At 34.8% G+C, this 22,730-nt stretch overlaps 1 protein-coding gene across 1 annotated transcript; it reads left to right on the plus strand.

The window, feature by feature from the left end:
- The first annotated feature begins 616 nt into the window (after positions 1 to 616).
- On the plus strand, positions 617 to 21,092 carry RBM5 (RNA binding motif protein 5). The gene is made up of 25 exons (XM_032211066.1): positions 617 to 757; positions 1,449 to 1,503; positions 3,756 to 3,966; positions 4,378 to 4,539; positions 5,454 to 5,523; positions 5,964 to 6,037; positions 8,019 to 8,102; positions 10,388 to 10,448; positions 10,600 to 10,665; positions 11,376 to 11,536; positions 11,935 to 12,032; positions 12,851 to 12,938; positions 13,765 to 13,842; positions 15,096 to 15,159; positions 15,519 to 15,610; positions 16,025 to 16,103; positions 16,511 to 16,602; positions 17,041 to 17,202; positions 17,609 to 17,755; positions 17,841 to 17,912; positions 18,070 to 18,249; positions 18,841 to 18,915; positions 19,446 to 19,543; positions 19,626 to 19,755; positions 20,464 to 21,092. The coding sequence occupies exons 2-25, from the start codon at positions 1,487 to 1,489 to the stop codon at positions 20,587 to 20,589; spliced, it is 2,487 nt and encodes an 828-aa protein (XP_032066957.1). The 5' UTR covers positions 617 to 757; positions 1,449 to 1,486; the 3' UTR covers positions 20,590 to 21,092.
- The last annotated feature ends 1,638 nt before the right edge of the window (positions 21,093 to 22,730 follow it).

Below are 22,730 nucleotides of genomic sequence, written 5' to 3' on the forward strand. Positions count from 1 at the left end.
TTAAAACTCCGTTATGCTCTATTCTTTGTAATTACCAATAGTAAAAACCAGCCAAATAGAACTCAGTTAAATGTTTCTATGAGATAACAGAAAAAATACTCGTGCCCATAAAGAAAAAGTTTGCCACTCCACATTTTCACTAAAGCCAGGTTCCAACATCGGTGAAAACGAGAATCAAATAGTAATGCACGTGACTATAATAACAAAAAAAAAAACCCAATTTACAGCCCAAGCCACAAAAACAGCGAGAATCTGTCTCATGGTAGCACTGTACGCCTTTGTTTTACCACAAGGGCCTCTCGTATTACGTCGCCAACTTTATGAAATGGCCGAGATTGCCAGCAAGATCAGCCTCACAAGATGGTGGTCTGCCTATACAGCAACGGACCGCATAGATACTGGTGACAGAATGAAAAGGTTAGGATTTGTGCCGATGGGACAAGAACAAACGCAAGAAGACTAACATCGCGAATATTCTCGGGGTCTTCCTTCCCCAGAAGGCTCGTTGGTAGTCTAGGAAAACAAAAGTACTACAACACCCAGAATGCTTCGCGAAACGAAACATCGACGCTTGCGCACACTGCTTGCTGGAAACTTCTAGGAGTCGAAGGAGGAGGTAGCAGGTGCTGAGAATTGTGGGTAGAAGACGGTGAGCTCGACGCTGTCGCCATTTTGTAGCCCTTGTGAGAAACTGTGGCGCTTTTTGCTTGTAGTTTTGCGGCTGCTGCGCTGGCGGCGAGTCGTTATTCTCTTCACGGTGAGTACCGAATCTGAAGCTTATGACGTGAGAAAGGCTATTCAGTACAAAGGTTGTAAGGAATCCGTATTTTGGGTGTTTGACAAAACGATGGCGATAAATTTGCTCTTAAAAAAGCAAGTGGGTTGTTAATTCGCTTTGGAGCCTTTAGAAAAAGCCATTTCGGAGAAGCCCAAAGCGCTTTAAAGGAGGCCCGCGGTCCACTTTCTGCAGAGGGCGGGGTCCCGCCATTGGTCGATCTAATCAATAGGGATGAGTCGTCGGTGGGGCGATTTGCCCATCGTCTTTTATTCGGGGCTTGGGAAGTTAGGTGGGTATATCTGCTTTCCGAGTCGCATATTCGTCTTCCCAGTTACCAATAGTTCCCAGTAGGCGCCTTGGTTTTATATATTTTGACAGAGGTTGAGGAGAATCGGCTACATTAAAGTAATAACAGACTGTTTCGCTGTTAATTTACGCAATGTCTATTTTTATGTGAGTTTCTGCCCCTTAAATAGACCTTGAGCATATCTGGATTTGCTTTATGTAGGCAATTGGTTTCATCGACTAAGATTTTTTTTCTTCGTAGAGACCGCGTAGGCTTAAAGTACGGACGGCCATGTTTAGCTAGCATATTCAATGTTATAGGGGCGTTTTTTTCATAAGCAAAGTAAAGAATTATGCATTGACCTTTTTTTAAACAAATTTCTAGATTGATAATCTATTTAATCAAGAATTGAAGACCAGAGGATGGGTTCCGACAAACGGTATGTAATACTGATTTAAATGTTCAGATTATACTTTGAAGGCAGGCTGGTAAATAAAATTAGAACCTTATAGTTCAGTATTGGTGTTCTGATTTGCACAGCAGTGTTTATTTGTTTTATTTTTATTAAATTTCTTTGTCTCCCATCACACCACGAGGTGACTTTGGACGGATTACAGTGTTCTAATCCTTCAAATATTCTAGCCTTGTTCAGGAGTTCAGTATTAATTAAATGTAGGAAGAGAAAAGCATAAGTATCCTGCCTATTTTCTTATCTTAGTCTGAAAGAAGCCACTTCAGTGAATAGTTTCCTTCATGAGTCCCATTGAAATGATGAGTGTTAACTCTTCTCAGTCTGAGCCCCTATGTTATTTTCTCTCTCTCAGATCATTGAGCTAGGAGTAGGGAAGGGATAAAGTATTTTTAATAAACCCAAGAAATGAAAGCTTTTTATACTTTTGGGCCATATGTCACAGATGTCTACCTCTCAAAAGGTAAAGAGAACAAATAACTGTACACTGGATTAAATAAGATAACATGGAATACTGTTATGGATAAATGGATGCATTTTTTGTACCAACTGAAATGCTGGCTAAGGATGTGTGTACAGATAGTCCTCAATTTACAACCACAATTGAACCTGAAATTTCTGTTGCCAGGACAACAGCTAAGTGAGTTTCGCCTTATTTTACCACCCTTCTTGTAATGGTTGTTGAGTGAATCACTACAGTTATTAAGTTACTAACAAGCGACTTTGACTTCCCCATTGACATTGCTTGTCAAAAGGTTGCCAAAGTTGATCATATGGCTCTAGGACACAGCTGTTATAAACACATGCCAGTTATCTAGTGTCTGTATTTTAATTACATACCCATGGGGATGCTGCAATGGTTATAAATGTGAAAAATGTTTATAAGTCACTCAGTGCCATTATAACTTTGAATAGTCATTAAATGAATCATTGTAAGTCAAGGTCTACCTGTAAATTACTTTGGGGTAACAGAAAATGATAGATTTAATTTTACAACCACATATTTAACAAGGAAATATGAACGTATGAGAATTATATGAAACTAGTGTAAAATGATATGAATAAAACCATTTTGAGTTTTTTTTAGAATTAGTTTGACTGTTTATTGATATTTTGTCCAAATAATACTATAGACTTATGATATTTGGAAATGAGTTCTGAGATATTCAGTGAAATACATGGCAAGTCTCATTTGGGATTTTATTTTTCAAATTTATTCATCCAAGCTTCTGACACATAGCAGTTTGGAACACTAATACCTTTTGAGCATAACTGTTAATAAACATGAGTAAAGCTTTTATATCACAGGTACTTATAAATGTATTTTAGGAAGGAAATGACAACAAATGAACTGATAATCTATGAAGAGTGCTTTTAACTATTTTGACTAGAAAAATTGGCCAAGGGAATAATTTTTTTTGAGTATCTTAAAAATCCCATTCAATTACTAATGAAATCAGTAATTAATACAAATAAAATCATTGTGGTGAAAGTTACGGACAAAATAGATTCTCAAGCTATTGTCTTACGGCTCATTTCTGATGCATATACTTGTACAATATGCATTGTTTTCACATTTGGTAGTTTGAAAGCTAAACAATTCCTGTAAAATACAGTATACAATTGTACAATTGTCAGTTTCCCTGAAAAAGTATATGACTTTACTTGGCCTAGTATAAAAAAATTAAAAGCAATAAATGTATCTACTTAGCAAGTATCAGTTTTTATTCTAATTCAAAGTAGTTCTCCATTTTGACCTGTGCTTACCTTTTCTTTATCTCCACCTGTTTTTTGCCTATTTCAACCAATGACATGACAGTAAGAGTGCAACTTTGGCCTACTCTTTCATTAACTCATGCTCTTATTAAAAAGAGCCCCTGAAGAATGTAATGTCAGTTGGAGAAAGTCAAATGATAATGTTTAATTCCATTCTATAGACCAAACATTTGTACCATGATGATTTTATTCTTTGGAATATTAAATCACAGTATGATTTAATGTAATATAAAAACCCCATTCTCTTGACTAAGATTCACAGGATTTTTAGAAGAAAATAAATGCATGCAAAGTATAATTAAATACTCCAAAAATGGCAAACATTTCCAACTACATGGCGATTTCCTTATACCATACAGTACTGTTTGGCTCTGGTTTTTATTATACAATCTTAGCATGGATGTTGTAGTTTTTGAGTTATTTGACTTTATAAACTCTGTATGCAGAGTGAGCAGAACTGAAAGGAGTGGAAGATATGGATCTATTATAGATAGAGAAGATCGAGATGAACGGGACTCCAGAAGCCGTCGTCGGGATTCTGACTATAAAAGATCTAGTGAGGAGCGTAGAAATGACAGATACGATGATTATCGGGATTATGATAGTCGGGATTATGATGGCCGAGATTATGACGGTAGAGATTATGATAGCCCTGAGGTGAGATAGCTGATTACTGTATTTTTGATTTTGGTTAAATAAGTACGTAGTATTGTTTTGCTAAATTTATCAATTATATATTTCTTGGTTGGATTTAACCAGAAAGCAGTAACGAAACTATCTCTTTGTTGTCAAGTAGACTACACAGATATGTTTCAACCATGTTTTATTTCAGGGAGTCTTTACTATTTGTATACAAATGAGATTGTCAAAAATTTATATTTAAATTAACCATAGAAAATATTTCCAGAACATTGTAGACTGAAACAACATTTTCTAATTATAACATTAGTCTGATTGTACGAATAATGTTACAATGACATTTAAATCTTTAATTTTTTAAATTAAAATTAATGAAGTTAATTTTGCATTACTATATGACCACTCATAATTGCTGGGTTTACTTGACAGAGAGAGCGTGAACGTGAACGACGTAATAGTGATAAATCAGAAGATGGTTATCATTCTGATGGAGACTATGGAGAACATGATTATAGAAATGACATAAATGATGAAAAAGAAAGCAAAACCATCATGTTGCGTGGGCTCCCTATTACTGTTACAGACTATGATGTAAGTAACATTTTATTGTTAACTTAAACATTTTAAGTTGCATGATAATTCTTAAAGAGCCTACAGCACTGAAAGTCTCTTAATATTGTTTCACATTTCAGAAGTGAGTGTTTATAACAATTATTTTTAAAGTAGTGCCTTGTATCCAGTTGGTTTGCAGTTAGGAAGTATTATTCTTCTCTCCTCCCCCAAATTGAAGACTTGCTGGTAGCTATTCCTCCTGATTAAAAGGAAGAGTTTTGTTGAAATCCTTTGTGTGGCTCCTAATATAGTCCCCCACCACCCAATTATTTTCACAGAATTGCTCATTTTAGAAGTTTTTATTTTGGCAGCTGTGAATCAGAATTCAGAAGAAGAGCATTGCATCATAAATTGTAGAATGTATGTATTCATCTAGTTTATATGGTCAAAATCTAAAATCACTGTTTTGAAATATCTTCGAACTTGATGAACAACATGTTCATCCCCCATCCCCCCTTTAGAGTTCTTGAACTGCCTATAGTATTGATGAAGTTTCTGAGAAACTTTGCCAGCTTCCTACGACTTGAAAAAATAGATTGGCCCAAGGTTACACAATTGATTTCATGCTTAAGGTTGGACTAGAACTCATGGTCACGTGGTTTCTAGTCTAATTCCTTAATCACTATACTGAACTTGTTCACTTAGCATTGTACATAATAGCTGAAGATTGGAATCTAGAAAATGTTAACCATATAAACAATAACATAACGGATTTTATTTCCTAAGGATTTCTAGATTATTTTAGTTCTGAAATTTTGATTACACTTAACTCAGATTCTAAGTTACTTAGAATAATTATAAATTTTGGAAGTCATTAATACTAGACTGTTGTTTTCCTTCTCTAGTTTTGCTTAGTTTGTGAACACTAATGGTATTATTAAAATTGCATATAGATACGAGAGATCATTGAATCCTGTGAAGGCCCTCGGCCTGCAGATGTGAGATTGATGAAGAGAAAGACAGGTGAGAGCATTAACCTTAATTTTTTGGCACAGCCTTCCTCTTCCCCAGGCCTAAAACATTTTCCAAAAGTCCCCTTCACCTGCAAGTACAAAACAAAATGAAAGGTTTGCCATGGATAAGGAATTTAGCCTTTTGAAAGGCTATAGGTAGTGGAAGAAGCCTTCAGTTTTTATATATATTTAAACATGTCGGTAAGTAACACCATAAATTTGATTCTTAAATCTTAGTAATCCATTGCATGGTTATCTATCTTGTTCAAGTAGCCTATTAATGCAGCTTGGTTTCCTTGCCATGGCAAAACAAGAAGCAAATTCAGAGTTGACGTCGCATTTATAAAACTGCTTTGTCATGAAGTAATGAAGCAGTTGGAGAGAGATTCACCTGTTTTAAAGGAACTGACTAACACAAGTATCCCGTCTATATCTGAATGCTGTCTCTAGGTGTAAGCCGTGGTTTCGCCTTCGTGGAGTTTTATCACTTTCAAGATGCTACCAGCTGGATGGAAGCCAATCAGGTTGCTTCACTCACAAAGTCTAGATAATTCCTGAACATGGAACAAGTCTGTACAGTTTTTAAAAAGGAATAAATAAAACTGAATGAAGGAGTGGTTTGATTTAAAAATCATAATTTCCTTAAAATGAAATGCTTTGTATATATTAATTTTTTTGCTAAGATTTCATAGTGTTACCCCAAAATACAGTTGGACCATTTACCTTCTATAAAAAGTTTGCTATCTTAAAAAATGTTTAAATTGATTGATCTTTGACTTACTTTTTAAAAACCTATTATGTATTGAGCTAGAAAGACTGTTCTGATGTATGCTATCAATAACTATAAAACTAAATTTACAGATTATATAGAAATAACTAACCGGAAAAACATTTTCAGTATGACTTAACAAGTAATGTTTCTAAAAAGCATTGGTGTGCTTTTAAAATGACTTATGAATAATCAAAACAAGAAACATAGAAACTGTTAAGGCAGTAAAATGTATTATATCCAAGATACTGATATATTGGTATTTTAATTCAGCAGTTAATAGCATAACTACCATTTTACTGCATTGCTGTCAAGCTAGAACTGTACTTCTAGATCAAATTAAAAATGCAAGGAGAAAAATTAGTTGTTTTATTATAACATCTGGAAAAGATTTTAATGTGAATTTTATATCTCTTTTTATTATTAAATGTTTGGACACTGTCTCTTAAGTTCATATTGTGGCCAACAATTAAATTGAAGGAATAACCATTGTTTCATGCAAAAGGTGTTCTGTATGATTTATATAGCATATAATTGTGGTCCATGAATGAATAGCTGGACAAATTAGGGTAGCAAATTATGAAATCATAATTTTAATATATACAAAGCTGTGTCAATTTTCATCTCAAATCCTGTTTCAAATCCACTCCAACATAACTACGCTAGTGTTAGGGAAAAAATAGTTGAGCCTCCCTATTGGCCCTGTTGCTGTTAGCTGTCAAGACAAACATATTGTGAATATGCCAACATATTTTGTTTATGTGCATACTCCAGTTTTGGGCCATTTTCTCATTTTCCTAGTGTAGCAATAAAACATAAAATTTGCACCATAGGCCTGTTCAATCTTTTTAAGCTTTTTCTATTTCTATTAGAATTTGACTTATTGAAGTCAGCTCTTATTTTAAGATTAGATCATTGTTTCGTCAACATACGCAACCCCATGACACATTTAAAGGTGCATCTCTCTGAAGAGCTGTAAAGGACTTGCAGGATTTAGAAGGGATACAGGTTTTGGATATTCAGGAACAAAATTTAAAATTCAGAAACTTGGCTTCTTTCTATACATTTAAGTAGTTTATCCAGTACTCTGCTAACTATGAACCAAAAGAAAAACAAATTGGTATTGTACTGGGAAAAAAGTCAATGACAGTCAAATTTGGTTATGAAATATTAGGGTATTGTATCTTTTCTTCCTATTTGCACGGTAGCTTTTTTATACCACAAGTTAGTCAGAAAACAGTTATGCTGAACATGTGTTCAGTTCCTGACTTTCAATTTAGCTTCTAGGTCATCTTGACAAGAATTATTTTACTTTCAAGGGCACATCATGAAGAAAACAACTGAAAACAATTCATATGTTTTGAAGTTATAAAATTCTAGTCCTGGGGAAAGAAGTGAAGCAGTCACTTAATACTTTAAAGCAATGTTTTGCTATGTCTTTAAGAATCTCGATCTCCTTAAAGACACTTCCTGGTTCCATGTCAGCACTTAGTTTTGGCAGCTTGATCAACCTTCCCTGATTCTGTTTGCTTTCACTGCACATCCCATTTTCTTACTGCCCATGTCCTGCAGGATTGGATGGGCAGAGTGTAGGAGGCGGTGGTTGGTTCTCTGCATCCTCCCCATATCTTGTCCATTTAGTTCATGAGCACTGAATCCTCCGAAGTGTGCTCTACCATGGGAAAATCGACACATGTTCTGTGATACTGGAATAACTAAATGTGCTTTTTTTGCAGAAAAAACTCTTGGTTCAAGGGAAACAAATTGCAATGCATTACAGCAACCCCAGACCTAAATTTGAAGACTGGCTTTGTAACAAGGTATAGTAGTTTACAAAGGCATTTTTAACACACACATTTTATTACTAACTGCCCATCTCCCTCAATGTATTTTAACAGATTCCATTGTGATTAGCCATTCTCATACTACTACTACTAATGGATAAAATATCTGAACTTCAAATAATATTAAAAAGCTTAGCATGAAGCAATTTATAAGAACTGCTCAAAAGAAGTAAATAGCGTTTAATAAAAACATGTATATTAATGTGGAAATAGCCATTGTGATCATTACTATAGGAGACGTAAAAACACACTTCAGTGTATTGACTTGAAGTATCTTCTTGATCTACATATTCATGTATAGCTTGTCTTCAGCACTCAAAAAGCAAACAAGTAATAGTTGGCAATTTGAAAACTAGCAGACTTTAGTATCTATATAATGCACATGTATTTGGGAATCTCAGTAAAAGGAAGGACAAACAGGACAACTCACAAATTACTTTCTCCACAGTGGAAGAAAGAAAATAATTGCTGTAAATTTGCTTGCAGATAGCCTCTACTTACCAATAGCTTGTTCATTAACTAATGGTGCAATGGTGCTAAACAAGTGATACTTAAAATTGGCTTTTGAAGTATCTTTTTTCCTGACCCTTTTACAAGCAAAATCAATGGGGAAGCTGGCAGAAAGAGTCGCAAGTTGGCTGTTGTAATTTCTTCCTGCCTTCCTACACTAGTGCTGTGCCATTCACCCTTGGCTTTCCTTGCCACATCATCCATCCCCTGGTCTTTCTCCACTCCTACTATGCCATCCACACACCAGCCTCCTTGTGCTTTGCTCTGCCCTGCCATTTATTTTGGGTTTTAATGCACTTTTTGTCTTGTACCTTCCTCCCCCCCTCCCCCCAGTGTTCTGCCATTCCTTTTGAGGGATTGCCCTGGCCTTCCCACCCTGTATGAATATTTTTTTGTAGATGAATAAGGATATGTTGTTTTCCCTTTGTCTATTTATTTTACCCAATTTCATAGGCACGGTCACAATATAATTGACCCTGGGCATGCTAATCAGTAAATACCTAAAAATCTTTGTAATTATTAACAATTAAAATATCAAAAACTATTAAAAGCTGGGCTAAAGTAAGTAAACAAAGCATATCAACAATAATGGAGCCACTTCACTATTACTTAACTAATGAAAGCAAAAATGGAACATAACTTTGTTTAATTATATGCCCTATGATCTGGAATATATATGTAGCCAGTCAAAAGATGCTAAAACATTCGAAACTAAATTCAGAGGAAGTTTTGTCCTGAGCTCAAAGTTCCTTCACCCGTAAGCTTAGGACACTGGAAAAGTGCTTAAGAGTTTTAAGTATACTTATAGATTTTAGTGAATAGGATTAGTGTTCAACCCAAATTCATAAGTTGACAATAAATAAGATAAAAAGAAACAGAAGAAATTTTCAGTTTTGTGGTGTAGCAGATATAAACAATACTTTAATTTTTACAAATGTCAGCATTTCAAGATTTTATATTCATAAATATAAGGGAAATATCAACCTTTCCATTACCCTTCAGTTAAAATGAACAATATTGCAACTGAATAACATAATGGTAGACAAAAAAGAGCTGATCTTTGAATTAGGAATTAAACATTAAAATTAAACAAGTATAAATTCCTGCTTAAAGATCAGCTCACACCCAGCTTTCCATGAAGTCATGGGTTACAGTTCTTAATTCTCCTTCCTCGCTATCTTGTCTTCATTTAATATTTAAGGTCTGGTAATTAAAACATTAGACTCAATAATACCTTGAGAGATTTTTAAAAAGTCATTACATTCATTTTTTCCATTCATGCAGAAATTTTAATACTGTAGATGTTTGTTCAGAGTATTGGATTTAGAAATAAAATAATTTTGTAACACCATTTCTCATATCTTAGAATGCTTCCTGAACAGTGAAGACCTTAAAAATATGCAGAACTTATCGTTTAAAATTGTAGCTAGAGGTACTAAAGCATTCCCAGAAATCATAGTGTTTGATATTAATTTTATTTAACTACTCTTTCTATTGTCCTGGATAAGACTGGAGTTGAATTAATCATCAAGTTCATGGGTGCCAAAGCAAACTCTTCTAAGTTCCAAATGTGTTACCATTATTGTAATTTCTTGCTGGGTAATAAATTGATATTAATAGTTTTATTCAGTAATGACATGAAACTACCATCATGGATTTTTTTTAAAAACAATGTTATAGGTATGGTCTATCCTACAGAATGTTTGATCAGGTGTATAATCTAAAATGTAATGGGTTTGTTTATTTGTTAGTGCTGCCTTTACAACTTCAGGAGGCGACTAAAATGCTTCCGTTGTGGAGCAGATAAATTTGGTAAGTTCTGTTTGAATAAGTTATATTAAACATTTTTATTTCACAATTGAACTGCATGTAATTCCATTTCTGACATGGTAGAGGTCTATTGATGTCATAACACACATTTCTTGATTATTAAGCTTGTTTTTCCACCTGTTTTGCAATGAAGATTCAGAACAGGAAGTGCCACCTGGAGGACCAGAAGCTGTACAGTCTGTGGATTACTACTGTGATAGTAAGTTAATTCTTATTGTATTGTAAAAATAGGTTAGCAGAGATATGTCTCTGTGTTATGCAGAAATCATGGGGGTGGGGGGTATTTACAACTCAAATTCACAAGAGGTAAAAATCAAGTTAAGTTGCTGGAGAAGTGAGTAACCTGACAAAGTATGGGAAGTATGATGTTTTCCTTTCTATGAAGAGCATTGAGACTTTTTATCCACTCTTCAGCCTGGATTCTGCAGTTAACATCTTTTTTCCTCTGCTTTTCTTTTTTGATCAGCTTTTATTGTCAAATTTTGGGGTTCCTTTTTTTCATTTCTTCCCAGCATTGCTCTTGTTCCTCTTTCATTCAGCAGCTGCACCAGATAGTCCTTCCTTATAGTTTTAGTATTTAGTATTTACTGTTTATTGCAGCATCTTTATTTACCTTAAAGAGAAATTACATGTGAACTGTTTTAAAATTTTAATTAAACTGAAATGATTGTCCTTCCCTACTCCTGCTTTGGGAAGTGTGGAAAGGGTTGTGCCAACAATAATTATGGTATATAATCTAATATACATAGCTGCATTATATCAATACATCTCTGGTCTTTTTCAGAATTTCATAAATATGTAGTTTTTCCTTGCTTTACTTATAATGCATAATAGACTTTTATGTATGTCTGTTCTTTGTTATTGTACCGTAGATGATGAAGTGATAACCATATCTTGATCTTCCCACAGCACTTATTCTGAGAAATATAGCTCCTCATACAGTAGTGGAATCAATCATGACAGCTCTATCACCATATGCTTCACTGGCAGTAAATAATATCCGCCTTATTAAAGACAAACAGACCCAGCAGAATCGAGGCTTTGCTTTTGTACAGTTGTCTTCAGCCATGGTGAGATATATTTTATTGTATTTCAGTGTTAAATTTTGTATATATTTCCTAACATTCAAGTTCAGTTTAGACGTGTATAAACTTTTTTATTTGCATAAGTAATAAAAACAAATATATTCAGATTTAACTTCCTGATAAAAATATGTACATGATTTAATAGGTAACAATTATTAATTTATGACCATAACATTGTTAATATCCTGATATGTGATTTTTAATGTCAAGCTCTGAATTCTCTTTATACAAAATCTTACCTGAATGGAATGAATAAATGCATTGTACTTGTTTTTTTCCTTACGAAGTTTTGGTAGTTGAATTTTTTTCTTATAAATCCTTTATGACAGTGGTTGTATATAACAATTTAAACTTTGTCTCATACCAATGATTATTTTTCCTAGGATGCTTCTCAGTTGTTGCAGATTTTGCAGAGTCTTCAGCCACCTCTGAAAATAGATGGCAAAACAATTGGTGTGGATTTTGCAAAAAGTGCTAGAAAGTGAGTTATGCTACTAAAGTTGTCTTTCAAATGTTCAAATGCAGTACAATTAGAAATTTATATTGCTGCTTTATTGCTTATTACTATCAATTTTAATGAATAAGCTTTACAAAGAAAAAGCTTTATATCTTTCTGTGTGTGTACTCATTAAAAATATGAGTCATATTTCTTAGCATTTAAATTCAGTTAAATGTTTGGGGTTAAGCATTTATTTGGATAAGTAATGGAATAAAAATATTCAATTTATCTTCTTTGTCAGCGTTCCAAATATCATGCAGAATTAAATCAGAGTCAAAAGCAAAACTATGCTTAAAGTTCCAATTTAATAAGGCAGGCATGTTGGCATCGTGCTATGGGATCCCAATTCTGGACGTTACATTAGAATCCCACCCAGTTAAAAGTTCATGATCTTCTCCCCACACCCACAGTCCATCACATGGTCCAATCTTCTTCCACGCTAGAACCTACGCCCAACTGCTTCCGGTCAGGTGCAAAGGTTTGGGAGACAAAAGATGACCTTGAGCTTCTAGGAAGGAATTTTTTATTTTGAAAACAACACATTCTACCCCTTGATAAATCCCCCCCTTAATGAGAGTGTGGCAGGCCAAAGATTCTTAAAGGAACCGCTGCAGGCCTGACATTCTTATTCTGTGTAGTACTATTCTAATTTCCAGAAAACACAGTGAGGAAACTGATGCAATTTGGTTATCAACAGTTGAGGCACATTGTAATTTGCTTGTAATTTTGTTTTGAAGCTTCTCGGTAATTTCTGGTAATATTGCCTATGAAATAGACATAACAGTCTTTTTCTTTTTCAGGGATTTGCTTCTCCCAGATGGCAATCGTGTCAGTGCTTTCTCTGTTGCTAGCACAGCCATTGCTGCTGCTCAGTGGTCATCAACCCAGGTAGGAATTAGCTTTTAAAGTTGCTGATTACTAACTCTATAGGTTACAATAGTATCTACCGATTCTTCTCTTGGCCTTGCAGGCCCCAGAGGCTCTATTTGGTTGCATTTTAATTTTCAAAAAGTAACATCTTGAGTTAGCATGCAATAAAACAGTAATCAAACATAAAATTTCTTTCGTTCCTCCTACGTCTAAAATTACTCATGTCACTCAGGGACATTATATCCATCAATGCTTTGAATATGAATAGCAATAGTTAGCAATAGCAATAGTTAGACTTATATACCGCTTCATAGGGCTTTCAGCCCTCTCTAAGCGGTTTACAGAGTCAGCATATTGCCCCCAACAATCCGGGTCCTCATTTTACCCACCTTGGAAGGATGGAAGGCTGAGTCAACCTTGAGCCTAGTGGGATTTGAATAGCCGAACTGCTGAACTGCAGTCAGCTGAAGTAGCCTGCAGTGCTGCATTTAACCACTGCGCCACCTCGACTCAATACATCTCATTTTAATAAATAAAAATGATAATTGGTTGTAACTCAGTGCTTGTTTTATAAATATATCAAGGAAAAGGAAATAAAAGTGCTATATTGAGATCGCAGCATCCAGAGAGACTGGGTTTTCAACAATTTGCCATTTCATGGATAAGAGATGAGTGTCTTGAAGGCTTTATGTTGAGCATGTTCGCAAAATTAAAAAATGTTCCCACCTTAGAAACTTGGGAATTTCTTTGCTAATGTAAGGCAAGATTTCAGAACTGATATCAGCATTCATGTGAAAAATCTCTTTGCTCTATTTACTATTTAATCATTTTCTTTAATTTATAGCCTCAGAGTGGAGAGGGTGGCTCTGTTGATTTCAACTACCTTCAACTTGGACAGGATGGTTATAATCAGTACACTCAGGTATGTGTAAATAGTATTAGAAACGAAGATTTGAAGTTGTTGGGAGGAAAGTGTTCTTCACGCTTTAAAGGTACTTTTCAATAGGCAACTGGACTTTCTGGTTTTTCGCTTCTCATCCAAGAAGCTTCTTCAACTCTGACTGGATGATGTGGAAGAGCTGAAGAAACTTGGATGAGAAGTGAAACAACTTCAAAGAAAAATCAGAAAGTCCAGTTTCCTCTTGAAAAAGCATCTTCGGGACAACCATTACCTGGATGACTGAGAATCTCCATAGACATTTGTATGCTTTAAATTACCTCTCTCAGGAAGATTGGACCATAAACTATATGACATTTGAAAATTTTGGCAGATGAGGCAAAGTAAATGTACTAACTATTAATACAGAACTATTACAGAATAAATGTATTAACTATTAAAATACACAATAGTGCATAATAAAGCAACTAACAAGGAGCAGTACAAAGTCAGCATGAAAAAATGCAGTATAAAAGCCAGTCAAAATAAGCTATACTAAATGAACAACAAAAATAGGCTGAAATGATAGAAATGTAAAAGGTAAGATGACGACGATTTCTTAGCCTGGCCCTGAAATAAATGCGATATTGGTACTTTATGAATTTATATCTATTTATATGTCCAGGTCACAACTAAAAAAGCCTTTTAACTTCAAAATAACAGAAAGATTGTAGGAGGGAAACTATCCTTCTGTTCCCCTAATTTGAATTCTTAATTGGACGTGCATGCACATACATGCCCAGGGATTAAGCCTCTGACCTTTGAGGGATGCTGCAGGGGTTTGCCATTTAAAATATTTTTCTACCTTTCCATACATGGGGAAACACTGTAAGATAGATACTAGTGCTGTCACTTTTAGGAAATAGAAATAAATTTCTAATTTGAACCTCCATTACAGTAGTTCTTAAGTTGCTGTATATTTCTTGTATCTCCAGTTCTCACATCTTTGGAAATTGAGGGATGCTTGCATGTTTTGAGTCAAATTTTCTCAGAGAGAGAAAAGGATAAAACATATTTTAAAAGCTCACGTTAGAAAGATTATTTTTATTGGTTGTTCGCCATTTGATTTTCCTGGGCTCTGTTTGATGCCCTCTCCCTAGATGGATAGATTGACTTTTGTTTTTTTCTCTTAACTCCTGTGTAACTGATCTTTTGGTGATGAGGGTTTTCCCCATTCCATAAAGGATCCGTATCATGAAACAGTAATCTTACCATAACCCATTGTCTGATGTTCACAGGATTATCAGCAATTTTACCAGAATCAAGCAGGAACATTGGACACAGATAGAACTACAACTTCTGGTAATTTTTCCTCTGTGTCACAGAAATACTTTTCCATAATTTTGTATGAACATCTTCATTGGTTTGATTGAACTCTGGCTTGAGTAATAAATTGATAGTTTGTCATGAGTGTCTTTTGAGCAGCATTTATCTTTTACATAAACCCCAACTAAGGGACTTGAATTAATTTTAATAGTTTGCATGAAGTATTTTGGCAGGTATTCAATAATATTAATAGTAATCCCCCCCCCCCCAGGAAATGAAATTGCTAATATTTTAAATTTGTTATTACTGTTATTATCAAGGCATTCCAACGAGTTCTAGCAGTATTCTACATTTTGAGATTTTCATGGAATATCCAATTAACTTTCTTTTGGCAGGTGGTCCAGGTACTGCTGGTACAACTACAGCTGCTGTTGTTTCCCAGAGTCCTCAGTTGTATAACCAACAAACCCCTTCAGCTGATACACCGGTAAATTATGTTGTCTTCTATTGTAAAAATATTGGTTTAGTGTAGAGCTTCATTGCATGAATGCAAGGTGAAATTATTTTAATGAATATTCATCTTAATTTTAGCACTATTCAAATTATACCCATTGTCTATTCAGTTGCATAGGTATGATTTGTGGATTAAGATGTATTGTCTTGCCTGGGATAGTAATTGAGTGGAAATTGAACTGTGGGTCTTGTATGTGCAAAACTGGCCTTCTTAAGAGCTGTTTATTGATCTTAGTATAATTTTGCATCAATATATATGAATATGTGTCAATATGTCTGAATAATACATAAACATAAATTGCTTATTCTGAGTATAACATGTCTTGAAGAAAATGTATTTTTTAATAAATGCTATGGTTTTCTAAGTTTATGATATTTCTTTCTGCAGACACAAACTGCACAGCCAAGTACTAGTTCTCAAGTGTCATCCAGTTCTCCAACTAGTATAGTTCCTGGCACCAAATATGGTGAGATTAACTATTTCTAGATGAAGCATTGGATAGTGGAAAATAACTATTGCTTCCGTTACCAATCAGTATTTATTACAGTCAATTTATTGTTTTCCTGAGATATAAATCCAGAAGGTGTAACTCTTACTCTTTGAAGGTTTGGTAAAAGTATGGGATGTTGATAGGATTAAATTACTTCTTAAAACTGAAATAGACATTTAAGGGATGAAGTAAAAGAAATTGCTTATTTGTTTCACTAATCAGCAAAATTCTAAGGCAGTGTTTTCTTTGTCCTACATTTAGATCAGTATCTATTGTTGTGCCTAGTGTACTAGTTACATCTCCCCATATTCTTGAATTCAAAATAACATGTTTGATTTTTTAGAAAAGCAATAATGTAAGTTATTTATCCATTGAACTTGCAGCCGTTCCAGACACTTCAACATATCAGTATGATGAATCATCAGGTTTCTACTATGATCCTGTAACTGGATTGTATTATGACCCAAATTCTCAGGTATACAAGTCTCCTTATTTTTTCTTGTGTAAAAGTAGTCTTGAGTTGGAAATGCAGACAATTGAGAAATGTTAATATGTTGCATTATACTAATGAAGTAACAGTGAGAATCTAATTTACATATCTGCTATTGTTTTTGGACAGCCAGTTTAAAATGTACATGAAACAATGTATTCTGACATGTTTGCTGTACTGAATCACAAAAATACATTTTTTGTTCAAAAATGCAGTGTGATTTTAACTATAGTAGGCTTTAGCATCAATTTTTTTTGAGTATTGTTGGAAGTAATTTATAGCTGTGTAGAGATAATACAAATTCATGTAGCAATTTATGTACAGATATGGCTACAAATTACATTCTTAATATAACAACTTCATTTCAATTTAAGTAAATATTTTATTCAGCATGAAAGATAAATAATTTGCTTTTTCTTTCAGTATTATTACAATGCTGTTACACAACAGTATCTGTACTGGGATGGTGAAAAAGAGACTTACATGCCTGCCGCCGAAGGTACATCATATCAGCAAAATAACGGACCTTCAGCTAAAGAAGGAAAAGAGAAGAAAGAGAAACCCAAGAGTAAAACAGCTCAACAGGTGATAATTAAAATGAAAGCTACTAAGACCAATATTCTGTTTGATATCAGTGGCTACTCATTTTATATAAGAGTCCCATGGAAAGCTAAGTGGTATAAAAGATAGGAAGAGAAAATTTGTGTAAAAGAGAAGCAATGAATGAGGAGCTGGCAAATAGTGACATTGTTATTTAATTGCTAGATTGTACTGTTTGAACTGATAAAAATAGTTTTAATTTCTAATCATTAGTTGAAAGTTCACTATGGAAGATATTTTCAAATATATGTCTTTTCATCAGATAATGTACAAAGAGCATTTTTGGAAATAACCTAAAATGCTGTGATGGTAGAAAAAGAAATAGTGGAAATGTTAACTTTGGTTTACTATGCACAAAGTGTGAATTAACTGAATTCTTCTTCCTGTTCAGATTGCTAAAGACATGGAACGTTGGGCTAAGAGCTTAAACAAGCAGAAGGAGAACTTCAAGAACAGCTTTCAGCCCCTGAATGCAAGAGAAGAAGAAAGAAGAGAATCTGCAGCAGCAGATGCTGGTTTTGCTCTCTTTGAGAAAAAGGTAAAATGCTGACTGCTAGCTCAAGGAATACAAAATAAATCCATCATATGAAGATTTTGGATTTACTGGTTTCTTCTTTTTCTAGGGCACTTTGTCTGAGAGGCAACAAATAATAACAGAAGTGATAAAGAATGGTGATGATGACAATCCTCTGAAAGTGAGTGTACAGAAATCTACATTCACTTTTGTGATTTTTTAAACATTGTTTAAAAAGGGAATCCCTATATTGTGTTGTTCTTAAAGCAGTCAAGTACTTATCTCCTGTTGCCTTTTTAGTAATGTATTGACTAAAATTGTTCAATGTTATTTTACAGCGTGGTTTGGTGGCTGCTTACAGTGGGGATAGCGACAATGAAGAAGACTTCTTAGAGAGATTGGAGAATGAGGAAGAAAAGTTAACGGATTGGAAAAAGTTAGCATGTTTGTTATGTAGAAGACAGTTTCCCAACAAGGAAGCTCTCGTTAGGCATCAGCAGCTTTCTGATCTCCATAAGGTAACGTCCTATTTCAAATCAATATATCCAATACCAATGAAGGAGAATATTTGTAGCTCAGGGTTGAAATGAGGGGTCTTTGGTGCTCTCTGAGCTTGCTTGTATCTTTGTATCTATTAGTGTATATATGACTTAAATTTGTGTGCAGCTTTTTCAGCAACTAGGCAGACAATATAGTAGTAATGATGATAGTGTTTTTTCTGGTGTTCAATCATTTTCGATTCTCGAACACTGCCTGGACAAGTCCCCACCATTTTCTTCACTATGTAAAATGAACAAGCAACATTTATAGAATGGAGAGAATGTTATAAATGCACAATATAGGCCCTGGTCTGCTTGCAGCTCTGGAAATCCTTGAGTGCAACCCCCAGAAGTCTGCACATGTGATTACCAGTGGTAATTTTTCTATTGGGCCAGTAAAGAAACATTGCTAAATAGATAGGTGGGGATTAATGATCTTGACTATTTAATTTACATTATTCATAATAAAAGTTGATTGTCTGTTTACAATAAACAAAGGTTATGCATGTTACTAGCCACCTAAATAAGTTTTAATTATTATCATTTTCATTGGTTATATTCTTTGTCTAGCAAAACATGGACATTTACAGAAGATCTAGGCTATCTGAGCAAGAACTTGAAGCCTTGGAAATGCGTGAGAGAGAGGTTAGTACCGTAAAGAGCATAAATACAAAGATTGATGTTCAAAGCATAAGCATCATACAAACTTCGCTACAGTTCATAGATTTGAAAAACATTCAGAGCTGAAACTTAAAACATGCAATACATAGAAGACAGATTTCTTGCCTGTGACATTTAGAGCTACTAGACATTGATTGGGAGACAGAGAAGATAATATTACCATGTATTCTGCTATTTTCCTGGTATAGATGTTAGAGGAACTATTTAATCAAAAGCTGGTATGTGGTTGTTCTAGTCTATAGTGTACTGTGAATAAACATTTTTTGTTTGCTGTGTTCAAAATGTTCTAATACAGCCGTTTAGTGCTGTTTTTAACAACATAAAATTAGGTAACAAATCTTACTCCTGAAAATCACCTGCTCAAGTGGCAGCAGAATAGGTTCCTTCTATTAGTAAATGTTACTGAGTGGTCTTTTCCTCTTCAGTTATCAGTATGTTTTTCTTCCCTCAAAGCAATAGGATAACAATATGTGATAATGGAATTTATCTTTCAGATGAAATACAGAGACAGAGCAGCTGAAAGACGTGAGAAATATGGTATCCCAGAGCCACCAGAACCAAAGCGGAAAAAAGCATTTGATGCAGGCACTGTGTATGTATTCAGTACTACAATTATTGTTGCAATATTTTTCCCTGATCTTTTGAAGGGTTAAATATTTATTGCTTATCTACAGGAATTATGAACAGCCCACAAAAGATGGCATTGACCATAGCAATATTGGCAACAAAATGCTGCAGGCCATGGGATGGAGAGAAGGGTCAGGATTAGGAAGGAAATGTCAAGGCATCACAGCCCCAATTGAGGTGAGCATAAATCTATATAAGTAACACTGAATTTATTCTGTGCTAAATTTTAGAAAATAGAGATTTTGAAACATTTTGTTAAACAGTAAAAAAAAAAGGTTCTGTTGGCTTTGGATGCTACCAGCAGCAGCCAGACTGGTGGTTACTGCCACCAGTACTGGAAGATTGTCTTATAATTTAATGGAAATGTTTTTTTTAATTCCCATGAAAACTAGTAAAATTACTTTATCTAAAATCTAGGTTTCTCTGAGTGTACTTTTGATTTGTTCTCTCATACCATTTTTAGGAATCTCGACAGTAATGTGATTTCTAAGTCCAGATACGATTAAAATCCACACATTAAATGCGCTGTTAGGACAGTGGTTCCTGTTTATTTTTTTCCTTTAGATTGCCACAATGTGTCAAAATCTCTGGCAATATAGCACTTGTACGCGCTGTGACACAAATGACTGCCAGTAGAATTTGATTTTCTCTGTATTTGGCAAGATAGTGTTCAATTTAGTTTATTTTTGCCTAGATCAGAAGCTAGCTTTTGCAACCACGCAAGGTCTCTGCACCATAGACAGGAAGACATTGACCTAGCAAGATCTTAACGTTGAAAAATAGATGCTAGTTACTCAAAATACTGCTTTCTTCGGACATTGATGTCTTGAAGCATGAAATACAATTGTTCTTTGAAAATGCTAAGATACCTATTTTCTTTTGCAGGCTCAAGTGAGAATGAGGGGAGCTGGGCTAGGAGCAAAAGGTAGTTCTTACGGTGTTTCTACAGCTGACTCATACAAAGATGCCGTACGGAAAGCTATGTTTGCCCGATTCACCGAAATGGAATAAGTTTTGTCCATATTGGAGACATAAGATTTCACTCTTCCAAACTGACTGTTAAAACCTTGAAGGCCTTGGAGGAACTGCAGTATATAGGTTGTGGGTTGGAATCACTTCCATTTTAATTTTTCTTTTCCTTCCAGCATGCACTGCTTCTCTTGGTACATGATAGATCATAGAATGCAAAGCACTGTGGCTTCATGTTGGAAGAACACCAACAAGTTAAAAAAGAAGATATACTGCATCTTTATATATTTATGTAAATAGTGTAAATTAATGTGTTGTGTTCAGAGTTTTGTGTATTCTAAAAACCACTTCTGTGGAGCAGTTAAGGAAGTGTTAATATGATTTGACACTGCTGTTCTCTGCTTACTTTGTATTGTTTCTCAATTTTGGCAAAGTTTCCTGTACATTTTGTAAAATATGTATTTGTATAGATTTTTTGAAGATTTCGATTCTAGATGCCAGTCTGGACTTCTTTTAAAAAGAAATAAAACCTGAACTAAGCTTGATTTCTTTATAAGGAGCATGAGTTATTTTGTGATGTGGACTAAATAAGCTTAAATTAATCATAAGTAGAAAATCAGAAATGAGTGGGAACGGCTTTGGTCTTCATCAGCAGTGGACAAGTGTGCAACAAATTACAGGGCTGGACCAATGAAACTAGATAAAAACTAATCATAGAAAAATAATATGTAGAGACGATAACAGCAGATGTAGCAGACTTTCCTCAACTGTGGGATCTTGTACATTTGCTTTCTCTGTAGAAAAATTAGATGTAGGATTGTCAAATAGGTTGAATCTGCTTAGCACAGCATTACAGTCTCCTGGGAGAGGATGATAATTTAGCACAGCATTTCTTTAGGATGTTCATTGAGTCTGAGCTGGGGGGCTCTATGAAATCCCCACTCTTAGAGATAGTGTAGTACTTCCAGACACAATTGTTAGAAGGGATTACTGTGCTATAATAAAGAAAATTACCATTTATTTTCCTATCAGAAGGGGGAAAGTCTCGGTTTCTCAATGATTGGTTTTTATTCTTTTGGGAGAGGGGAGAATGATACTTCAATAATTTTACTCTAGGTAGCATCTGTAGTACAAGAAAAGATCTGTTCCAGTATTGAGCCTGTTTAGGAATACAAAGGGCTTCATGATATGCACAAGGTAGGTTCTGAGTACTGTATTTTTCAGAGTATAAGACGCACCCTTTTCCCTCCAAAAGGAGGCTGAAAATCTGGGTGCGTCTTATACACTGAATACAGCATCTTTTCCCTCCTGAATCCCCGTCCCTTCACCAAAATGGCTGTGCAAAGCCTTATGGAGGCTTTTAGAGAGTTCCTAGGAGCTGAGGAGGGCAGAAATGAGCAAAAAATGGGCCATTTTGTCCCCCAGCCCCCAGGAGCGCACTATAAGCTTCCATAAGGCTATGCATACCCTTTTTTGGTGAAAAACCGGCCCGTTTTCACCCCAAACAGGCTGATTTTTGCTCCTCCCCCCCCCAAGCACTCTACAATCTTCCTAAAGGCTATTCATGGCCTTTTTTTGAGAAAAAAAATGGCCCTATTTTGGGAGGTTTGCAAAGTGGAAAAATTTTAATTTATCTCTTCAAAACCTTGGTGCATTTTATACTCCAAAAAATACGGTAATTCTGAGTAATTTAGGAGAAAGAAACCTGTGTATCTTGTCTAGTTTTATTACAATTTGAGTGGCCCTTGATGTTCCAGCACACACCAAAGCATTAGAAGTACTTTGCTTATACTACTTTGATGACATAGAATTAAACATGCAAATATTTTTCTATAGAACATCATTTCAGGTTTATAAAATGAAATGGAAGTTTCATTTTATTTATTTACTTTGTGTTTCTTTACTTTTCAAATCCTAATATATTAAGGAAGAAAATGATAAACTCTTACTTAAATATTGCTCTGAGTAATTGGTACTTACTATCCCCCATGAACTTTATGCAGTCATGAACTAGCTAATAAGGTATATAGGAATTGCTTCTGAATTGGGATTTCAGCTTTTTCTGCATATTTGTATTAGCAAGAAGTAACTTAGCTTGATCCATGTTCAAATACACAAACTGCAACCAGAAACCAAGGCTGAATCTGGGCATAAACTGACATCAATAATGGAATTGGGCACGC

This window comes from Thamnophis elegans, chromosome 2 (genome assembly GCF_009769535.1).
Source record: "Thamnophis elegans isolate rThaEle1 chromosome 2, rThaEle1.pri, whole genome shotgun sequence".
NCBI lineage: Eukaryota > Metazoa > Chordata > Lepidosauria > Squamata > Colubridae > Thamnophis > Thamnophis elegans.

Excerpts from the sequence above, each read along its gene's own strand:
- RBM5 (XM_032211066.1), top strand. Across the intron at positions 4,540-5,453 it reads TTACTGTTACAGACTATGAT|ATACGAGAGATCATTGAATC; the intron begins GTAAGTAACATT and ends AATTGCATATAG. Across the intron at positions 13,843-15,095 it reads GTTATAATCAGTACACTCAG|GATTATCAGCAATTTTACCA; the intron begins GTATGTGTAAAT and ends TGATGTTCACAG.